The sequence below is a fragment of the Tasmannia lanceolata genome, unplaced genomic scaffold, assembly GCF_043159265.1.
Source record: "Tasmannia lanceolata isolate RefF3 unplaced genomic scaffold, GAP_Taslan_0.1 ptg000007l, whole genome shotgun sequence".
In the NCBI taxonomy this organism is placed as follows: Eukaryota; Viridiplantae; Streptophyta; class Magnoliopsida; order Canellales; family Winteraceae; genus Tasmannia; species Tasmannia lanceolata.
Window position 1 is genome coordinate 7146887 of NW_027518684.1, and position 23783 is coordinate 7170669.

A 23783-nucleotide genomic window follows, 5' to 3' on the forward strand; every position below is an offset into this window, starting at 1 on the left:
TCTTAGAGGTCCTGTACCAAGTTTTTTTTTTTTTTTTTAAAGGTGTGAATATATCATTTCCCACATTTGTCTTTTTCATTCTTTTTATTTTTATTATATATTTATTTTATGTGAACGAGACACAGTATAAAAAGCACCAGTGGTCTAGTGGTAGAATAGTACCCTGCCACGGTACAGACCCGGGTTCGATTCCCGGCTGGTGCACTTTATTTCTAATTAGTTCAACGATGGCACTACTCTAAGGGTGTGGTTCGATTCCCGGCTGGTGCACTTTATTTTTAATTAGTTCAAAGACTAAGGGTGCCAATCGGTAAAAGCTCCACTCGAATCCTTAACAAGCCGACCCGAGCCGGCTGGCCAAGCTCATTAAGCTTAATGAGCCGAGCCTAAGCTAGGCTCGTTAAGGATTTAATATATTTAAATATATATTATATATGAGAAAACGGTTCTTACACACATGTGTAGATAAGTTATCTACACACTAGCTTAAAATACAGTGGGGGCCACATTATTTGGATGATCCAAACCATTCATTTTTAAGGCCCTCACATAGATAGGGTGTCCACAAAAAATGGACTAATTTGTGAAGGTTTAAAGACATCCATTTTACATCCACAAATCGTAGGGTTGGGATGATCCTATGGATCTGATTTTTTGTACACACCCTATCTATGCGAGGGCCTTTAAAATGGATGGCTTGGATCACCCAAACAATGTGGGCCCCCACTGTATTTTAAGCTAGTGTGTAGAGAATTCTCTACACTAAAAGGGTTGTCCAGGGAGGCAAAATATATCGCTTCTTTTTTGAAAACCCATTTGTTACTTGGACCACCTCCTGTGGTGTAAAAAGAGTAGTCAAATTACACTATATAGGGCTGTCCAGGGAAGATAAGGGGTTTGAATATATCATTTCCCTTAATATAGCCTGAGCTCGGTAAGGCTCGCGAGCTGCTCGTGAGCCTGGCCGAGACGAGTTTTTGAGCTTAACGGGCCAAGCTCGGCTCGACTCGTTTACACCCCTATACTACTCATATTTAGGGAGATGATTTTTTCTCCCCCTGCAGGATTGAAAAAATCATCTCCCTTTAATTAACTTTTAATTATTATTACGAGGGATTTGGACGACGCTACGAATTCCCTAATGGTGGTCCGGCGCTGCCTAAAAACAACCTTTATTATGATACACAAATAGCTATGCATATTTTATTATTTTGTGTATAAAGTTTACAACGCATTTCACCTCCTTAGCCACCAAATCAGCACATTCACACAAAAAATTGAATGGGGTGATTCGAGGCGTCACACTTAGTTAGGACGGATGTGAAACAACCTCTTGAGTTTACATCAGTTTTAACGAAAACCTTCCGAGATGGGATTTTGTTTGAAAAATAAAGCTGAAAGTGAAATTGACCAACGATTTGGCCAATTCCAGTGTTTTGTGCATTGCGAGGGATTTGAAAACCTTCCAAGATGGGATTTCGTTTGACAAATAGAGATGAAAGTGAAATTCACCAACGATTTGGCCAATTCCACTGTTCTGTTCATTGAATGAGATTTGAGCTCTGTCTTCTTGCGCATGTGTCACAACATAGGATTTGGTCTCTATCATCAGAACCACATCCGGTCTTGCTAGCAGCACTCTTAGTTTAATTTCTTTGTAGTTATATTTAGAATGAGTGATTTACTAGCATCTATAACAGAAGGCAATTCGCACATGGTATGTTGCATCTGACAGCAACCACCTCGTGAATGAAGACAAAATGTGCTGAAAAGTGAGCCTTTGTGGCTGCTGTCAAATGCAACAGACCATCTGCGAAATGCCTTCTACGATGGACTCTAGCAAATCCCTTAGAATAAACTGGTTGAGGGAATTTTACCATTACTGCCAAAGTTAATACAAACAATATTTTGGCTGTCATTTAATTTTTTGAAACTTCGTAATATATTATTTATTCATCGTGATGTAGATTAAGTGCTCATATTTCCTTTATATACATTAGCATGCAAAGTAAAGGTTGGGCCTAACCCTCTATTTTCTCGAGATTTCTCCATGAATGTTAGGACCATTGTCTTTTCTTTCCTTTTTTCTCTTTTTATCAATCACCTATCAGTGGGTGAAAATTGGAGGGTTAGGATTGATGTGCGAGTGTGATTTGGTCATTGAACAGGTGGCTCCCTTAGTTTTTAGCCTACTGATGATCATGGCATGATAGTAATTCAACCTAATACGAGAGGAATCGTTAATTCACACAAAGCCACCGTCACGAAACTATCGTGCGTTGGATTATTACTGAACCAAGCAAAAGAAGTGAGGCTTGTGCCAGCCGTTTGTTTGCTGATGACCCATGGGCAGGCGTCGCTGGTGAAGCCTCCGCGGCTGATGAGCTATAGTGGGCCGCCTTGAAGCGTAATTCCTATTGGACATTGGACTGAAGCCTTTGCAGAAGACTTAAATACGCAACTCACTCCAACCTTGCTGAGCCAGCTAAGTTTGGTCAGGGCTCCGAGTATCAACTCCTGATTGATTTTACATTGATTGGGTTACTATATTTTTTTTTTGCAACCTGTGTTTTTAATTTGCCTGGACAACTCAAACTCAGAAATCAATCAGCCAATTTCAGAATTGAGAGCTCAAGTTATGAAAATTGCCCAAATCATAAATAGTTTCCCAAATATCGAGATATCAAACCAAAATAAAATATAAAGTGGCTCCCGCTTGTTCCTTTGGCCACCACATAGACATTGATGTGGAAGAATTCTGAGAGGGAAGTGTGTTAGCCCTTTATTATGGCTAATCACTGATAAGTATTATATGATAAGTATAGGGAAATGTTATCAGCACTACTGAATTTTGATGATCGCATTCCTCACTTTATTAAAAGTACAGTATGGCCAGCACCATAGGATGATCCAAACCGTCGCCTAAATAGGTTGTGCCCCAAAAATCATTTCCATGGGTTGACCCTAACCCTCCAATCTGTAGAGGGTTAGGATCAACAATCCCTCTACAGATCGGAGGGTTAGGATCAACATATGGAAATAATTTTTGGGGCACAACCTATTTAGGCTGTGGCCCATCTAATGGACGGTTTGGATCATCCTATGGTGTACTTTTAATAAAGTGAGGAGTGTGATCATCAAAATCGCCACAACGACCAATTACTCCAAAAGCTTAAGCTGTTGGAGAAGGCGTTATTTAATCCTCTTTAACACATATTTACATAGTCCTCGTATCTACTTAGATCTCTTAAGCTCCGCTTCAAACTAATGAAATGATGGCCGTAATCAGTTTTGGACTCAAAATCAATTATCAAAATCCAAAACAAACAGGCCTTAATGTCCCATTTGAAAATAAGAATAGACTTAAAATAATGTTATTTGGAAAACTATTTCTCTGCTTTTGATACCTCTCCTTCATTACTACATCTTCCCTATCCATTTTTCCATCTGCACCACCACATTTTTCTTCTGAAGTCACTTGAATTGTTTAAGAATTGTCATGTTAAACATAGACAATTACACTTTGACACACCATTAAATTTAATTATATCTTTAAACAAATGTTTCACATTTTCCGTCTTAAAAGAGGAAAGTCTATCAAATAGAGAGTTCAGATCATTCAAAGGTGAGACCCTTTCTGGTGCAGTGTGCATACCACATTCTACTCCATTGAGGTCACGCCCCACAAGCGTTCCCTCCTGTAAGATAGTCAAGATCTTATGAATACAATCGTCAAAGTCTTATAATCATAGTCAAGATCTTCTTATGAATATAATTTTGAGGCTTTGACGTTAATGGGACTGCAAAAATCAAGGGGTCAATCTTGGCCTGCGCTTTAGATTGCGGTTTACACACAAATTGTACCCAAAATTCAATTGAATTTCACACCAACATTGACCCTTCCCTAAATCATGCTTGGATCACAAGGGCGGGTCCATACATGTAATTTTCGTTACCTAACTTTTTTTAGAAATAAATTATAATCAACAGCATGATAAACAGGTGGCATTGAGGGACCCCACATCTTTCAAGTCCCACCAAATGCTTTCATGACTAATTGTATTTTACTTGGGGCAGCCCTCTAATGTATAAGAGTAGTCATAAATAAACTTGATGGGGCTTGGGGCTGTCCCAAGTAAAAAGGGGTGTCAATGGACCCAAGCAGAGTCCCATGGACTATCCGAATCCGAAGTTAAATGGATAGGACCTAGACACACTATTAGGAGGAAATAGACAAGTGTAACCTCCAGTTAAACCTGAGAAGAATTATTATGTGAACATGACATCAGAACTAATTTAAAATAAAGGTGCTAAAAATAAAAAAATTTAAAAAAATAGGTAAAATATGAAAAAATAGGAAGGAAAGTCTTAAAGATAGGCATTTTTCATTAGCTGTCGAGATACGACAGGCATGAATTTACAAGAATAGGGAGCACGAATACTCCTAGCAGTAACATGATTAAAAAAAACGCGGCCAAATTACTGTTCTCAGTAGCATGGGGGAATCCACAAAAACCAAAGGAAGATTACTTCACATAACAAGGGCAAGAATGGACGAAAATCATGCTTCAGATATGTAGATATGATCCTCTGCTAATCTTTAGCCACAAAGCTCAAAGGATATATTAAAAGTACAAACAACATAAGAGGGAGATGTCATAAAAACTAACAGCACTAAACAAAACTTTTTCTTTTAGATGAATAACAATTGTATTCATATAAAGATAACATAATTAGTACAGAAGCAAAGGTACCCCAATAAGTAATACACAAAATATGATTTAAAGGGCACCTCTAAGTATCACACAAAATATGATTTAAAGGACACCTCTATAAACGTCGCAACATTGTTACCAACCTTATCTACTTTCCTGTCACATTCTTGTACTCTGGACGATTTATGTAATGGTGAACAGCTTATGGTTTGATGGTGATGGAATTCCCATGAAAAAAATGAGCAACCTCGTACAAAATCCTCTTCAATGTTTTGATGAGTGAATGTCTGAAAGCTTCTACTTGTGAAAGTAAGTCCATGATATCTGGAGAATATGAAGTATTGGAGTTAACATACTAATCATTTCCCTTAATTTGACACTTAAACATAGAGAATGTGCAGGCTTACCAATAAATGTCCTTAGCTGAATATAACTTATGCTTGCTTTGATTTTGGAGAGCGCAGACTCAACTTTATGATCTGAAGACATGATAAAAAAGCTAGTTATAAAGTTAATTTACTGTAGTTCATTCATAACACTAGGAAGTAATCCAAAAATAAATAAATAAATAAATAAATCATAACAGTAGGTATTACTGATGAGTGTTACCAGATTCTGCAACAGATTTGACTGTGAGACCATACACAGCATATTTAGAATATGCTAGCATCCGAACGCGCTGTGATACACCCAGCTTTCTGATAATAGACCTCAGTAATCCGCTGAAGTGGAATATAAAAGAAAAGGGGAGGTCAAAAGACTTTCGGGGAGGTCAAAGATGTTCCATACTTGAAATCTCCGGGCTGCTAGAAGAATGATTTCTTACTCTGTCCGTAATATCGTAAGGAAGTCCGAGGGCAAAGATTCCATAAACAAAGAAATGTCACCCATATTTAAAGAACTCAAATCCTGCTTCAGATTTCTTTTCTCTTCAGTTGACATTCCTCTACCAAGAGCTGATTTACTGACATGTAAAAAAATGGCACTTCCATATTAAATCCTTGGCTGACTACTGTAATCGACATAATTAACACTAGATTAGTAAAAAAAGGCACTTGCATATTAAAAAAGTGGATTAACTGTCTAACAGAGAGAATCTTGAAACACCATCCAGAAACACCCATGAAGCATGAACCTCGACATAATTAACAATAGATTAGTAAATCCTCAATTCCAAAGAACATGTAGGATAGAGATTTGAAAGCATATCTTATCAAGGAGGAAAAGTTTGATAGCATGGATGCAGTTAAAGTTTCAGACGAACAATGAGGAAATGATGTTTCAGAACTACTATACACTGACATGCCTGGGATTTAAAATCTTCAAGGCGGAATTCTTGGGCATGCTGTAAGTGGAGTGTGATTCAACTAATGTGGTGCATGGGAAAATAAGCAAGCCCTGGCCTATGGAGCTTACCAAACTTTATGTCAAAAACACTTGATCTAAATAGAGTGCTGACTCGCTATTAATAGGCACATTCCAATGAGTACCATGGGGAGGGGCGTTTGATTGGTTAGAGCTTCTTCTAGGCGAAGAGATGCTTCTTTTAAAGCATGCTTCACTTATTTTTCTCTTTATAACGGGGTCACCCCATCCCTTTTTTGTATTTGTATTGATTTTCTCATCCGTTTAGTGATTCTCATTCACCACCTTATTCATTATTGCTTCCAAAAGAAGTAACGGACAGTGGAAACATAGTTACATTCCATGCTGCAACTATGTTGACATGAACGAGGCAAAGTAACAAGTAACTCCTAACCCATTTCATAAGCCATTATCCTTTGCATACTACACTTTGGAAACAAATCAAATTTGCAGAGGCCATTTTTGAACTCAAGCAGGGGAAAAAGATGAAAAAAAAAGCTCTGTTCCTCTACGTAACTGTTTACCTACAGCTAGTGGAACAAGTGTTAGTGATAATTATGAGTCCAGATATGTCGGCAGGGCCTACCAATTACTTGCTACTCGTCACACTACGATTATGGACTTTATACAAGTAAATACTCGGTTGTTTAAATAATTGTGGCCATTCATTAGGTTTTGGTACATTATTTGGTTATTCAAAATTTCAGATAGTTACCATGTTCCACTTCCCCATACTACAAGAACCACTGTTACTAAACCAGTTAGTCATAAAACAATGTTACACAATCCGCTTCTCTGATTACACACAAGGAATGTGTGATCATTGGTCCGATGCTTCGGGGTGACGGGCGGTGTGTACAGGGCCCGGGTACATATTCACCCCGGCATGCTGATCCGCGATTACTAGCGATTCCAACTTCATGTTCCCGAGTTGCAAAAAGGCAGGGTGGCAAGCCCGAGAGAAGCGACCGAGTCACGTATTGGCAGGAGGACAGGAGTCAGAGAGATGCCAGTCGAACAATTCTTCCTTCCGACCAAAAAAAAAAAAAAACTTAAGGACTGGCTGGCCCTACGTGTCCATATGCGCCCTTGATAAAGACTCAGCTAAAGCAAGAGCTTGCAGGCCGTGATCAGGCCCTAGAGGGGTGCAACTCTTATGGATTCCTTCAAAGAACTGAGCACCAAGTAATTGCTACTTAGGCTTATCGGGAAATAACAAAATTGACTGTAACAAATGCAACCCATTCACAACATTTCGTGAAAGCTATGCCATATGCACTGAAAAAAACATGATTAATATCAATAATCAACTTTAGTTCATCACTGATGCATACAATTTTTGTCTCATTTGAAAGTTCACTCACAGTCATCTCAGAGGGCCATTTCAAACAGACATCAGTTTATTCATTTTGCCCATAAATAAGAAGTTACCATATGGACAAAAATAATATCTGCGGGAAAGACCTGTTATGATGGCCATTTATTAAAATTACAATATATGTTGCCCATGAAGCGACATTTTAAGAAGTATTTGGGTTCAAAAGAACATTCAGTGGATGGACTACAGCTAGACCATTGATATGCAATCTTCCCAGGACTTATCACAATCAAAATTTGAAAACTCATCCTGGTTTATGTCTCATTGTTTCATGGAAGGAGTATCCAGAATGATTGGGAACTAATCCATTATTTAGTAGAACAAAAAAAAATGAAAGCAATTACCTATTAATAGTCCTCCCCGTAAAAATAACTGGAAAGTATCTAGAGTATTTCCCAACACCAAATCGTTCAGCTAGATGATGTATCTTGTGCGAGTCCAAAAGTATCAACGCCTTCCACAGCTGGCAATAGTCCAATCTGAACCCTTCATCCAACTCTTTGTAGACACCATGATCTAGAATAACTGCATTTCCATCCATAAATAGAGGTATAACAACTATCGGCAAGTGAGGTTTAAAATGTGAACGAGAGCAGGTCATGAAGTTAAAACGAGAAGAGAATAATTTGTTTTAAATGAGTTCAAAATTCAGTTAAAGAAGATACCTAGAGAGAAGCCTCTGCGTCCTTCTGGAGAAACTAATATATTACCCGGATGTGGATCTCCATGCACAAAACCATGAACAAATATCATTTCAGCAAATACTTCCATTAATGCTTTCGCAACCTACAAAACCAATCAAACAAAATAGGAGTTTCTGTTTTTTTGGAATCCAATTACCTTCTTCAAAAAAATTTAATATAAAATGAAATTGAGTAGCAACAAAGTCAATACAGAAAAACAGCAAATATTTCATTTCATTTCTGATATGAACTTCTGCAAACAACAAGAAGAAAAGTTCTGAGTATAGAGAAATAAGCCAAGGACTAGCCTGGATTGATCAATGGGACACTCCATCAGGAGCCCATTTTAGGGGTTTTCCTCTTAAGGTATGTTTTTTCAAATGACTAGGCATGTATATAGCAATTTTGGGGCTAAATATATCCATGGTTTTGGCATCATATCCATTTATCGATGTGTAATAAAGAATTTTCCTTTCACTTGTATGTGTGTGTAATTAAGAATTTTCCTTTCACTTGTATGTGTGTGTAACTGTGTACATGGTTTTAAATTTCGGCCGAAACGAAACCGGAAAAGTACCAAATTTCGCCGAAACGTTTCGGAAATTTCGGCCGAAACGTTTCGTTTCGGTAAAATTTCGGTGAAATTTTGGAAATTTCGGTGAAACGTTTCGAAAATTTCCAAAATTTCAGTGAAATTTTTACAAGATTTCGTCCGAAATTTCGTACCGAAACCGAGATTTAAAACCTTGACTGTGTACTGCACTTCCATTTTTGGTAATGGAACTACTCACTTTGTTTTACACCTCTCTGATTGGATATTATACCATCTTGAGTATTGTAACAGCCGTTAAAATTATAATTAAAAGATACGGTCATTTTTTCTTCTCCAGGATCATTGCTCCTTCTCCAGGAAAAGAAGTTCACGACCTGTAGGCCTTCTACCTCCACGTAGCATTGCTACTTCAGGTTTTCGCCTGTTATGGAAAATTCGCCACTTCTGCCTCCTGTAGGAGTCTGGTCATGTCTCAGTGCCAATTACACTGATCATCCTCTCGGACCAGCTACTGATCATCGCCTTGGTAAGCTATTGCCTCACCAACTATTTAATCAGACGCAAGCCCCTCCTTGATCGGATTCCTCCTTTTTCTCCTCCTACTTGCTTTATTGCACGCTTCTCTGATTGGATGTTATACCATCTTGAGTATTGTAACAGTCGTTAAAGCTATAATTAAAAGAGTGTGAAACAAAGTGAGTGGTGCTATTATCAAAATATGGCAGTGTGGATATCAGTCCCCTATATAATAAATAAAGCTATCTCCAACGGCTTAAGCTTTTAAAGTAATTGGTCATTTCACAAGGAGAACGTAGGATAAATTTTCACTGATATAACAGGACAAAAGCCTCTGAACAGCACACACATGAATGTACACTGGTTGTTCCATTTTTTTTTAATAAAATAAAATGGAGAGTATAAGTCACCTAATAAGACAAGCGCTTCATCAAATAGCAAATAATGTATGTGTTGAAGAGTGTTGAAGGGTATTGTGGTCATTACGTGTATGATTGGAGCTCTTCTTCTTCTTCCTCTCTTCTCTACTTTCAACAGTATGTATCAAGTAAATCCAGTCGATCTGTTACATGTCCTGTGCTGGATGCAAACTGGACTGGGGGCATGGATCGATCTCTAAGAACCCCGTGAAAAAGTTTTTGTGCTATGCTAAGAAGCTCTTTCCTCACCAACACTAGTGTTTTAGGACAGTATCAAATGATTTCTCATATGGCTCAAAATAAGTAACGTAGACATAACTGAAATGCCCCTCTGTCATTTCAAAGATTGGAATCACCATACCATAGTGTATATGTCATACAAGAACACAAAATTTTTCAATTGAAATTTTGAAAAACATTCCTTGTGTGAATGTCCATGTTTACACTGAAACACAGCAACATGCTTCTTCCTCTCCCAACAAGAGTGAAAACCAGTGCATGTCAAATAGTTCAACGGCCCACAACATGCTATGAAAGAATAGATACAAGGATAGAGTTTGAAGCCAAGTTATGTTATAAATGTCCCAATAAAAGAATAAGGACCCGCAAAATCGATTGACTATTAATGGACTGTATACCCAATCTGATAACAGAAACTGGTAAGACTTGACATGCAAAAGTTTCCAAAAACGAAGTTAAGAAAGAATAAAGAGGAGAAAAGAATACATAAACAATGAAGAAACAATAATGTGTTCCTAACTGGCTGGTCCTATCAACTCCAACAGGGATCAAACACCGCACCAACATATTTGGTCCTAAAATGAAATCACTTTTGTAACATGCCAGAACCCCCCTTCTTTTTTTTCTTTTTTTGAATGGTAAAAAAAGTTCTGGTTACATACCAGAACTTGGTAAAAGCCAACCCAAACTTTTTTAGTGGCAAAAACCAACCCAAACTTATCAGTCAGACAGGTCCAACACTCCAACTGACATTCTTTGTTTTTTTTTCACAAAAATTCTTTCCAATTTTTAATATTTTTCCTTGATTTTCTTTTTACCAGACCAGCCAATCAAGAGAAATGATCATGAATCGGCCACTCCATCTCACCAATATAGTGAACAGTCCCAGCTTTTAAATATCTTACTTGAGATTCTACGGTTGGCTATAAACAACCAAGACAGGAAATATTAGAAACTTGAACTCATGAAAAAAAAAATGGTAAACCAGTTCCTGAGTGCTGCACAGACATGCATAACTCCTAAACATATCCAACAGAAAGACAAGGTAATTTATTTCTTTTTTTGAAAAAATAAATAAAGTGTTTATATAACAAAAGGCTTTGTTATAAGTAGTGAGCCTCGTTGGGTGTTTTCCAGCCAAAAAAGAAACATAACCCTTGCCTTTCGACAACTTGAAGGAATATGATCACATAGATTAAATCAACTAGAGTACTACATAGACCTCACAAACATTGAATATTGCAAAATTTGTACGAAAAAATCCACAGAGAATTTTACATTTCTCCATATCATTTCTTAAAGTTCCTCCTATCATTCACTTGTCCATAAATATTAAATTAGCAAAGTAGAGAAAATAGCCAATTTACTCCTAGGTAAAACGCTGAAAGGTTTTCTCTGATGCAGTTGCAACACATAAACATTGCATATAATAAAGTGACCAAATCCTTCATGACACAATAAGAAAATGTCCCAACATTTTATTCAAAATCAAATGAATATATTGTTGGCATTTGTAACTTGTACTTAGTATACAATAAAATACTAGAGAAGATGCAAACTAACCATTGTTGGATTTATTCTCATCTCCTTCAAATATTCCAGATCATCAGCCTATGCAATTGAGCGATTGTTGTTAATGGCATACTACAATTCCAAAGTATCAAGCTCTTATACACAAAAGAAAATGAAAAGAAGCTAAACAATAGACATGTCAATCGGAGGATGGCCCGTAAGTAGAAACGCCACTTATACCATTTTTTTCAGTCCTGTTACCCAAGCATGAACCTTTGTCCAATGAAGGGACTAAGTCACTAAGTTATAGTGTTGCGGATTAGAAAAATAAATTTCAGAGGAGCAAACATACAAAGGTTACTGCTAAAAGCAAATATCCCATAAGCCAGGGCTAATGAGTGAGCAAGATTTTTGACATGTCATACCTTGTGTCCATGGCAAAACTGCATTGTCAAAACCTGTCTCTGTGTCAGATCCTGGATAACATTTTACAGTAATCACTGATCAGCTTTCTCCACAAAACACCTACCAAATAATAATAATAATAATACTAATAATAATACTAATAATAATAAAGAGGTCTTTTCCATATTGCACACATAGAATTCATATTGAGTGTCCTTGCGAATTTACATCATACCCAGAATATTCGTGGGACCCTGACCACATTGTTCCTTTCAAAGTTTCTGGCTGTTCTCTCACAATTCTTTGCCTCCTGAACAAAATCTGTAGGACCACCATTTAGACCAAAAGCAGTTTGTCAGTAATCCTAAAATTAGGGACAAATGGATCTTCATTGAAAGAACTTTTTCTTAGAAATATGTTTCCAAATAAGTCGATATTCCATCATTTCATGCTATGATGCCAGCAGCTGTAGGAGGTGGGAACAACATCTAAAAATAGAAATAAGCCACCTCAAACCTAAAGCATCAATGTCGTGAGCTTACAAAGCAATAGCGACTGTAAGGCATTTGGGGTGATCGATGGGAGGGGGATTGGTTTCAGGTTGTTGGTAGAAAACTTACGGCAAACAAAGGTTAAGAGTTATTGAATCAGGTCCTAAAGTAAAGTATATAAACCAAAGAATGGAGAGGAAGAAGAAGACCTAGAATCACTCTACCTAGGAGTCAAACCTAGGCTTGAAGCATCCCACTCCAAATATGCAAGGCGCAATTATCTGAAATCTCATATTATCTATATCTCAATGGAGGCCAAAGGCCTTACATATACGGGCAAATCAAACCCCACGACCAAGTGAGTGTGAGTTGTAGGACTCTAATTTTACCACCTCTTGAAAACATAAAGCAGGGTAAGGCTGCGTTCATCTAGCCCTCCCCAGACCCCGCAATGGAGGGAGCCTCATGCACTGGGCCGCCCTCTTTTAAAAAAAAAACATGAAACCCAACCACATCTTGCCACTTAGACTCTTATTCACCTAAGGCATGGACTCTTGATCACTCAAGGCATGGACTCTTTAATTGACTAAATATATAAAACAACGACCAGGTAAAATCCATATGACAACAGGACTCCTTCGCCGCTTAAAAATTTAGTAATAAATTATGGGCCCCAACTTTATGAGATATTCGCTTTAGTGGAAGTGATTTTAAAATAAAAACTCCAAGGTACCCCTCCCCCCCCCCCCCCCCCATAATTTAGGGGTACTCAAATAACACTCTAAAACAATAAAAATGTATCTTCTTCAAAGGTTAAAAAGCTATTTAGCTTAAAAGAACATTTCAATAATGAATAAAAAGAGGTACCAATCATAATTAAAACTCATACTAATCCATACCCACCATACATGAAGCTTGTTTTAGTCATGTACCGATTTTAGCACCAATAGAAACTTTCCTTCGTGTACCAATTTCTTTGCCAATAGAAACTTCCCCCAAGCCAGGGATGAGGAGGTACACCAACTGGTAATGGTTTCTGGACAACTATGAGTTGAAATACCCTGGCAGATCTTTTCTCTTAATTTCCATAATAGTAGCTCTCAAATTCAAAAACATAATGAAAATGAGATGCTGGACAAAATTTCTTAGCAAGTTCCAACAGTATATACAAATATAGGATGGAAGGCGTGAGTAAACTGCCAACTTAAAATCAGAAAAGGAATTGAATAATCTCATGAAACAATATCCTCTAATATTCTATTACTCACCAAGCTCTGAAGAAATTGTCTTCTCAAATTCTGATACCATCCATTGAAACCTATATTCAGGAAAAATCTGGAAAAAGAAGCAAAACAAAGCCTCTTACGGAAAAAGAATTAACTGATCTAGATGAATGATTTTTTATTCAATAAACCAATTAACAGATTGAGAATACATAGACAAGTTCTAAATTCTAGGTGACCATTTTTATGAAACTCCCTAATCCGTCACATCAAATACTGGTAAACATGTCATAGTATGAACCATTATTTTAACTTGATTTACAAATTAAATGAGGGATCCATGATAACCTCCATAGCATAACTAATGTAGTACAACCACATGTTGAGGTTAAAGATGAAGTGGATCAGCATGTGCGGAGGATGGAGCATTCAAAGATTGTTAAAACCTATTCAAAAAGAGCCAAGATGGGGATTGTTCATGACCTAGAATTGCACCAGTGACATGTGCCAAAAAGGGGAAGAGCTACTATTTGTGAAACAAGTTTTGACACAGATGAGACTTATTACCAAAGTGAGTTTTTATTTTAGTTACCGGATTCTTATAAGGTTTTGAGTTTGAGAGGTATAATAAGTATTTACTTTAAGTTTCACACAAGTCACTTAAGTGAATTAGAATAAATAGAGTCCATTTCACTCCTATGACACACTATTCATATCACTCTTCACAACATCATTCATGTCACTATTTACATGGTTTTGCAAGGAGCTTTAGATGAGGTTAATTTTGTTCAAACGCAGATGCATGTCAAAACATGGCCAAAGCAAATCCTAGTCGACTTGGTAGGACGCAGTCAAGTACTCGGTTGACACGGCTGATTACTCGATTGATCTACTTATAACCTGGGACAGTCAAAGGAGTTTTGAATAACTTTGTAGGACAAAACGCAAACTCGGACAAGAACTCGGCCAAGATAAAATGGAGTTGAATCGGGGGAGTCCACGATGACCCAGGAGAGTTTTGAAACTATGATCTACGGTTGTGATCAACCTAGATTAGATTTTTTTGAACCAATTGTCATATGTTTGGATTGGTCATCAATTGAAGGTTAGTTGCTGAAATTTTCTACAGTAACGTGACTTCTTAATGATTTTACATCTTTATATCTTGTTGATAATTATATCAAGAGCTACTCATCAATTCTTGGTCCATATTTCCATTATAAGTTGCATCATAAATTGGTACGAGTCAATCGTAAATTTTGTTCTACTCCATTTGGTACTAGAGGGTCCATTGTATATTTGTTTTACATAATTTGGTATCAGAGCCAAGATGCCAGCTAAAAAGCCATACGGTTATGATTCTAGTAATGATGTGCAAGAAACCAAGAATCTTGAGGAGATTAGGTTTCTAATTCAACAAGGAGAGTAGATTTGTTAATAAGGGGGGAAGTATAATTGAGAGATGAAAGACATGAGGGAGTGGTTCGCACAACTCAACATCATTCTCACCTGAGAGAGAACCCCATCAAAAGAAATTGAGAGATGAAAGACATGAGGTACTAGTTCGCACAACTCAACATCGTTCTCACCTAGGAGAGAACCCCATCAAAAGAAATTGTGCCGAGAAAATTGATGAACAACCAACATTGGAGTAGATTGATCGTTGGATATATGATTGATCGATGGAAGAGAAGGCCGAAAAAGTGGACAAGATGAAGTTTCATTCATTGTACATCCAATCTTGGAGGAATTTATTTATTTCATCCCCGATGAGAAACGGAGTATTCCTTTTCCAAATATCTTGTTTGGACAAGCGATTGAATACTTAGATTCGTAGAGCATTACCATGATGTTTTTGTTGAGAAGAGATTATCTTTAGAAGATGAAATTAGGTCGAGTTCTTTTCAAAAGGAGATGACAAATGTAGCACAGCCTAATGTTGAGGTTGAAGATGAAATTGATAAACATATGTGAAGGATGGAGAATCCAAAGGTTGTAAAAACTTAGGGATTTGCTAGGGTCCATCGCAAAAGACATTTCGCGGCTGGTCTGTCGCATGTCAGACCTGCCACACAGTGAATGAAGACAACAGCTGATAAATGCCTTGTGTGGCTGGTCTGACATGTGACAGACCAGCTGAGAAATGCCTTTTGCGATGGACCCTAGCAATTCCCAAAAACTTAATAACAGAGTGCTAAAATGGGGAATTTTCGTGACCCAAAATTGCACCAGTGGCATGTGCCTAAGAAACAGTGAAAAGTTATTATTTGTGAGACAAATTTTGATATAGATGGGGTCCAGCCTTACTACGAAAATGACTTTATTTTATTTATAGGGTTCTAAATGAGTCCTTTATAAGATTTTGTCTTAAGAGTATAATAGGTATTTTTTTTGAAATTTCACTTAAGTGAATAAGAATAGAAGAGGGCTCACTCCACTCCCACGACACTATTCCCATCAGTGTTCGCGGTACTATTTACATCATTGTTCACAACATTATTCACGTCATTATTCACAAGGTTTTGTAGGGAGCTTTATGCGAAGGTAGTTTTATCAAAAGTATATATGCAAGGTTTTAAATTTCAATTTCAGTTTCGGACACAGCTGAAACCAAAATTTCGACCCAATTAGGTAAAATAAAAAAGCAAATTTCAAAGTTGTGCCGTCTCTAAATTTCCGAATGTCGGCCGAAATTTGGGACTCTGGCCGAAATTTAAAACCCTGTATATATGTATGTATGTGTGCATGCGTGCGTGCTTACATATGTATGTAGCATGTAAGTATGTTAGATGTTGTGGTGCAATGATCAATCACAACACTGATATAAGCCCACCACATTCATGTAACAAAATCAATTAACATGCACCATCAATGAAGGTGTATTAAATCTCTTTCAATATCTCATCTACTAGTTACATCAATTGAAGCTAGGGTAGTACTGTTTATTTGCATAGGTCCTTAATGATAAACTTGTTGATGCAAATCCTCCTGTATTAAGTGGTGGGTTAATCAGTGAATTTTTTTATTATTATTTTTTTTTTTGAATGGTAAATCAGTGAATATGGCCAAGTGAATGAACCAAGTGAAAGAGTACTGTGATTTTTTTTTCAACAGGTAATTTTGTAAATAAAAAGGAATGACGACAGATAGAGACCGCTAAACAGTAGATAAATCTCTGCCACAAATAAAAGATGTTAATCATGCATAAAGATAAAAATTAGGTGTATCTCATCATATCCTTTACTACTAGTATTTCATTTCCCTCTACAAGAGCATTATGGATAACCAATCAAGAGAAAAATTGGATAGTCTAAACTTCAATGATCTAATTGTGATTACTAGAGAAAACATCATCAAGTCAGGGTCAGTATAGATGCAATACTTCTAGCATCACATTATGATAGTAGAGAAAGCATCATTGAGTTAAGGTTGGTAAAAATGTAATACTTTTAGGATTTAATCTACTTTAACCTTCAGAAAGCTAGTGCTGATATTGCTAGCCCGTCTGATTTATCAGAGAAAATGGTAAGCACTGATCATTAGTTTTTGAATGGTATCAAGTGTTGTTGTTCCCTCCTGAAATCTAACTTTCCATAGAAGGAACTAAAGTTTGCCACATGACATTACTTATTTTGGTGTCAAATTCCAGAACATCTGTTGACAAATATAAACATCTAACCAAGCAGACAGTCGAGGAGACTAGAAAACAAAACCAAGATGTGTGGGCAAAAACTCCGCATATAGCCAACCCAACCATGACGTGCCATGCAATCAACAAAAGCTTGTTATTTATGATGTATCTATTTCTTCATAAATTCTATCTTTAATGAGTTGGCAAATTAAGTATGTACTATGTGATTGGTATCATCTATTAAATAATTCAATTTGCATATATCTTGTAAGCCATTCAAGTTCCAAGGACTAAGTTCTTCCACAACCTTAGCCTCGGCTCGGCTAAGTGACTTCATAACCTAAACGTATTTTTTTCGTACTTTCTCAGGTCTAACCTTCGCCGGGCTTTCGTCCCTTCGCCTATAGGCGGCGGCTTGGCTTCGCTATCGCTCATGACTTGGTATAGAGATCTCTCCGTGTAGTCGTCGGCCTTCCCACCAGAATGCCTCTGTAGTCGCAGTCTTGTAGTCGGCATAAACGCCGCCTATTAGTTAGTTTACATGACCAGGTCAGCTGGAACTTTCATGTTTCCTCATTTTATTAGTATATAAATTAATCTAAATCCAAAGTGAGGCAGGAACAATCAATGAAATTCTTACTTTTTATTTCTAGTTCTTTTTTCGTTTTCCCTGATCCTCAGAAGTGCCAATAAGAATACTGATTTCCCTCACTAAGAATGCGTGACAGCGTGAGAAGGGAATCCTTGCTGCTTCAATAAAGTTTTGTTTACTGGTTCGGAAAAAAAAAAAAAAAAAGAAGGAAGAAGAAGAAATGGTAACATGTCACCAACTAATATTATTGAAGTGGTAAAGACCTAAACTTATTCTCATACCCAAGCAACGAACTTCGAGAGGATAGCCATGGTTGTAATGTCTATTTTCATCTGCAGCTCTAAGCCAGGATATTGTACCTAGGTTCCACAAGGGGAAATAACAGTTCAATATGCATTACTAGTTCCATGCATAATAATCAAATTCCACCAAACATGAATAATCCTCGAAGAGTATAGATCATAAGGTATGCCAAATATTCTTTCAACTGCACAACTTGATATAATGTTAATGGAAACAAAAAAGTTAAATCTAGGGCGATGATTTATTCGCACCCTCTGTAGGATAGTTCGTACCCCTTCTAACATGAATTGACATCAAAAAGCATTAAAGTCGGCCCACAATTCACGTTAAAAGGGGTGTGTATTATCCTACAGAGGTGCGAATGTATCATATCTCCCTAAATCTATTGGAGCATTATACATTCAATGTCAAAATAAAGATGAATATGAGGAACCAATCCCTTCAATATAAGATATTAATGACGATAAAGCAAAAGAAACAAGGTGTCGTTATATAGATGTTAATGATTCCAAAGCGAAGGATGGTTTCGGATTAACTGAGTTGACCAATCCATGCTGGACTACCATTATACAAACAGATAGTGTGCTCCTTTCTATACCCACATTAAAAAAAGATCTCCTTATGATGCAAATGGGTTGAAGATGTCCTTCATCTGAAATATAAATTCCTTATAGGAGAAAACTATGGCAAGAAATGATAGTTCATATTCATGGGATATGTCACTTGTGTGCCATAAGCATAGTTTTAAATTTCCACCAAAACCAGCACATAAGCATAATAAGCATATAAAGTACTAATATCAGCCCGCATGCATGTACATTACCTTAGAGACCCGAACTAGAAGCTTATCCCTGATTACAGGAGAAAAGAGAGAAGATGAGTGTTCCGAGGTTGAGAGAGAGAAGCGGAGTCAAAGCAAATTGTGAGCATGATGTGAGGCAGCGAGCCTTATGTTGACATCCGGTCATGTCCAACTTTTTAAGGTCCGCCTATCCTTCATTCTGGGATGCTAATACGAAAAAGGCCACTCTATGCTTCCGCTAGATGGTGATAAAAATGAACAAGTCAAATGAGACTGTGTTAACATTAGATTATCCTTGTTTGTGTCATGTTCTCTTCAGTCCGGCCGCCCTCATTCCATTCCCTGACATTAAGAGGCAATTCTTCATTCATGTTGTTTTTAGTCAGAAAACAAAAAAGGAGTAGGTTGATATTGGTTTCCTTAGTGTGTGTTCGAAAGGAAAATTTGTGTGGTTTTCTGGCTGAGCAACCGATTGTATGCTTACCCAACCGATCGGCATCGGTCCACATTCTATTGATCGGTCAAGTACCCCTGCAAGCAGTTACCCTGACGTTTCAGTCCATCTGATTTATTTGTTCATCCCATTTTCAAGTACTTATCAGTCCGTCATCATAGCTTCTGAAAGCAATGAGTCATGTCCTCCGTCTTCTCAAACACAGTCCAGGTCGAGGCCCTCTGTATGTGATTTGTTGATTGAGAATGCTACCACATCCAAAGAGTCATTGAAGCCTCAAAAAAGACCCACCATGGCTGACGAAAATGCAGCCTCTATGGCCAAGTTAGAAAAATCGTCCTGGTTTTGGCACTGCAAGCAGAAGCATAGTTGCCAGAATGGGAAGCGTGTGCGAGAAGTGATGCAGAAGTGAGGGGTTTAGAAAAGTGAAAATGCGGGAAGCAAAAAACTCTAAAGTAAAAAGAAAATATGTTGGAAGCATCATTGAAAGTCAACATGGAGCATGTTATAAGCCTCATCGGAAACAAACTAGAGGACGAGAAGCACATAGAAAGAGTAGGATTGTCGTAGGTTAAAGAGGGAGGGTTAATATAGGTACGGATTGCAAGTAAAGAAGAAGACTTAGCGAATAATTAGAATTACATGTTTTAGGAATTTATAGTTTCACACTTTCACATATTTTATTCATGTATATTTAATGACAAGTTTTTGGAAAAAATACACATAATTCTCATTTAAAACTTAAGATGTTTCTTCAAGCTTTATCAAAAGTAGAAAATATTCCTTTTTGAAAGAAATGATCACCTAAATAGGAAGCATATTGTTTACTATGAGGAAACGCATAGGTAGTGCCCGGGAAGCACGCGTGCTCCCCCTAAATTTGGGAAGCAAGAAGAACTTAGCTTCCGAAGCAAGCTTTCCATCCAGATAGGAAGATTCCAGTAATTGTGAGCAGAAGTCATTACAGGAAAGATTGGAAGTCCAAGCCACCTCCATTCAAAAGCACCGAAAGTGTCTGAGGCTGCCCTAGCATTTGTACAGTCAGACCTGTCATTCAAGCTAAAAATCCACCTGAAATTGCTACAGCATCAGCCCAATCACCCAGTCTTCCTAAGACAGCAGTGCATGTTCAGTCTGTGTATATTGAACCTTATGATGTTCGACAATACGGTGAAGATGCTCTAGAACCTCCATCCAAGGCATCATCCCAGCTTTATCCGATAATAATGGAGGAGATGAAAAGGTAACATATTCTTCAGACATGGAAGGGTTGTGCCTACAACCAGAACCCCGATTAGCATCTAAGTTTCGAATGTCCGATTTGCCCAAGTTCAATGGATTGGGTGTCCCGCTTCCCACCTCCGGAATTACGTCAGCTTGCTTAAGCTTCATCGGTTAGGTGACGATCTTAAGTCCTAGCTATTCCAAATGAGCCTAATATGCTAACGTGTATTGACAACATTCACTATCAAGTAACACAAGAAGATCGAGCAATTTGTGTATAGTAAGAGGGTGAGACATTTACAAGCAAATTAGTCACTGAAATGGAACCCTTCATTGCTACTTCCAAGTAAGAACAAAAATATGTGACGTTGATGACCAATATGACCCACCTTAATTGCTACCTCCTGGGAATCTTTCAACAAGGCATGATGTACTTGAGCGATCGATGCTGCAGCAATTGGTTGTTCATCAATTGACAAAAATCTGTTATTTACATTCAAATACATGGGTCAATGGGAATCCTAACATTACTTTTCCACGGAAATTTCTCATTCATAAGAAAAACATGGACAGCGGTATACCTATTCCCATGTTTCAAACTGCTAAACGATTAAAATAGCATAAACTTATAGAACACATTGCAATTTCTCTTTTCTTATTTATAAGGGAAGATGGCATTTAATCAAACCACAAAATAAATAATGGATGGGTCAAGGTTGTTGAGAAGGGTCTCTAGAGCAGTGTGTTGTCCGTGCATAAATGCACAGATCGAATGTCAACAAAATGATTCAAAAGCAACATAAAAATAATCTTGTTGAAAGCACTTACATCTCAGATAGATCCTTGCCCAAATTGTTTACTAACACTTCTCTAATGGCCTTAAAGGGACAAGGAACAGCCTAAACCATCGAAGATAAGAAAGACAACAAGATAATCAACACAAGCCCCCACACCTATTATAATACAATCCATGAAACACGAAACAAATGCAAATACCTGGTCTTGCAATGAGGAAAGAGTTGAAGAGTATTCCTTGGGAACATGACTCATGGCTGCAATGAACTGACCAGCTTTCACATAGAAGCCTCTGTTGGCTTCACACAATTTCAATATCCTCTTGGCTGATCGCAGATGAACCTAACCCTAAAAATACTGTTAGAGTCATAACATTTTACCATGCTCGCGCATTCCAAAATATGGAAAATTCTTGTTCCTAAGAAATTGGAACCCTTTTTATAGCTCCATGAAAATATTACAGTCGCCTTAAGCAATTGAAACGAATGAAAAAGAGAAAATCACGAATCAGACGTTTAGATACCAGAATTTTATAATCGTGGATTTTACAAACTAAAACCAGGATTTTGTTATCCTAGATTTTATAACCTAAAACTTGGGTTGTACATTGTAAAATTCAAGTTTTACCTATAAATCAAGGTTTTAACTTAAAAATCGAGGTTTTAGCTTGCAAAATCAAGGATTTTAGAGTCATTGATTATAAAATCCATGTATCCAAACGGCAAGGAAGAAAGAAAGAAGCAAAAAAAAAAAAAAAAAAGCTTGCCTCGGACAATTCTCGAAGGTAATCAGATGAACCTGGCGGTAGATTGCGTAATGAGTATTTGTAATCGATGACATTAATGGAGATCTGCAGTGAGAGAAGTGAACATAAATCAAAACCAGAAGAAAAAATTTGGAATAGATTAGGTTTCTGAGAGAGAGAGAGAGAGAGAGAGAGAGAGAGAGAGAGAGAGAGAGAGAGAGAGAGAGAGAGATGGTATTACTGTGTAGATAGCACGAGAAGAGCGAATAACACCATGCAGACCTGCCCTAATTTTATCGGGAGAAGCGGAGGAGGGAATTTCAGGGAAGGGGATGAAATTAGGGTTTGCGTGGTGCAAGGTGAAAGCGACAATGCCGGAGGTAGTGAGGATGAAGAGAGGGTGCTTGACTTTGGTGGGAAATTTGAAAAACCGCTTACTGCTACCCTTCATGGCGCGCTCTGTGTGTGTGTGTGTGTGTGTGTGTGTGTTGGACAAAATGGTAAGAGCGCGAAGGGAAACGAGGGCAGTACCATTGTGCGTACTGTGCGCTTGTCGCGTTTTATAGCCCTTAACCCTACGAACGGCGCATTTTAAGTAATGGTGTTGGTCCCTCGCAGATGGTCTGATGGACTATCCGATTCCGGACTTAAACCGAAGACGCATTACCGGATCCATGGTAGGATCCGAAATCGTATTGATCGGACTGGACAGGACAGCCAAAATAAGCCCGCGTGAGAGTCCAAAAGCCAATTTTATTATTATATTTACGAAAATACCCTTTTTCATAACTTTTAAGTTTTAAGTATTATTTTAGGGATATTTTAGTAAGAATAAGTCATATGCATTTTTTCAAACTATTCCAATTTTAGTAATTTTTCATTCATCTCTCTCAAGTCACAGGACTACTTCCTTCTCCTTCCTTCTCCTTCCTTCTCTAACCATTGACCTTGAGTGAGCCGGCTGCATTGTCGTCGCTGCAAATCACCATCGCAGCTACCGGTCACATTTGCACTCGCCTTTTTCTGAGAATTTTAACTTTGTAGAATGTAAGTAGGACCTCCCAAGACACTCTGGTGGATGGTCCGATTTGAAGTAGATCATGACTGAGATGTAGGAAGTAGGATCTAGAGAACATTTCGAATCAAATCCGACCGATAAGAGATTTGATTGGATCGTGACTAAGACATAGGTGGATCTTATCCGAAGCGGACCTGTTGACACCCTTAATTTTAAGTAATGGATGAGCAATAGATCCCGACAAAATGGCAGCAAAAAATTGAGATGGCCTAGCCCCTTTTCTTCCCCAATGTTCATTGGCTGAAAAAGCTTCCAGTGAATACTGTCTGTTGACTACTAGAGACATATTTCAATCTAAACAAGTCTTAGACATTCAGATCAATGGAGTCTAAGGCTTGGTTTGGTAGATCAGGGACCACCCAAACAAAACCGTAATACACTCTCAGGAGAGAAAATACTAATGTCACTAATGTGCTCTCTAAACTATTACATGTGTTGCTCCCATTAAGCAACCGTTTTTTATTTATGATAGAAGATTAGGGTTAGGTCACCCATGCACTACAACTCTTGCTAATCTCTTACTCCTAATTGGGGTTAACTTAAATTAACCTTGAACTACATTTATAAAACACAATAAACACAAACTAAGAGGGTAAATGCAGGCCACTGCATAGAACGTTTCCAACAGGTTAATTTTTAATCAAGATAAAGGGAATGTC

General features: G+C 37.7%; 1 protein-coding gene and 1 non-coding gene across 5 annotated transcripts; one reads left to right on the forward strand and one right to left on the reverse strand.

Moving 5' to 3' along the window:
• Positions 1-133: 133 nt before the first annotated feature.
• TRNAG-GCC (transfer RNA glycine (anticodon GCC)) lies at positions 134-204 on the forward strand. Its single transcript has one exon. It is a non-coding gene; the product is annotated as a tRNA-Gly (tRNA).
• A 4473-nt stretch (positions 205-4677) lies between these two features.
• LOC143881662 (Protein kinase superfamily protein) lies at positions 4678-22571 on the reverse strand. 4 transcript variants are annotated; one of them, XM_077384883.1, is made up of 16 exons: positions 22288-22571; positions 22068-22151; positions 21503-21643; positions 21335-21405; positions 20896-20989; positions 18005-18082; positions 13546-13612; positions 12022-12107; positions 11807-11857; positions 11433-11480; positions 8124-8244; positions 7803-7983; positions 5542-5679; positions 5325-5437; positions 5123-5194; positions 4678-5039 (listed from the first exon to the last, which is right to left on the reverse strand). In XM_077384883.1, the coding sequence occupies exons 1-16, from the start codon at positions 22495-22497 to the stop codon at positions 4918-4920; spliced, it is 1677 nt and encodes a 558-aa protein (XP_077240998.1). In that variant the 5' UTR covers positions 22498-22571; the 3' UTR covers positions 4678-4917. The 4 variants fall into 4 exon arrangements, with proteins under 4 accessions (XP_077240998.1, XP_077241002.1, XP_077240999.1 ...); XM_077384887.1 differs by having other exon boundaries at positions 22100-22151; positions 22288-22463; XM_077384884.1 differs by lacking the exon at positions 11433-11480.
• Between the last annotated feature and the right edge of the window lie 1212 nt (positions 22572-23783).

What these genes read in the sequence shown, in the direction of transcription:
- LOC143881662 (XM_077384883.1), bottom strand. Translation starts at nt 22,497, where the DNA reads ATGAAGGGTAGCAGTAAGCGGTTTTTCAAATTTCCCACCAAAGTCAAG. An exon ending in ACGCAGAGGCTTCTCTCTAG is followed by an intron (nt 7,984 to 8,123) that starts GTATCTTCTTTA and finishes ATGGAAATGCAG; the next exon opens with TTATTCTAGATCATGGTGTC. An exon ending in TCAGCTAAGGACATTTATTG is followed by an intron (nt 5,040 to 5,122) that starts GTAAGCCTGCAC and finishes CATATTCTCCAG; the next exon opens with ATATCATGGACTTACTTTCA.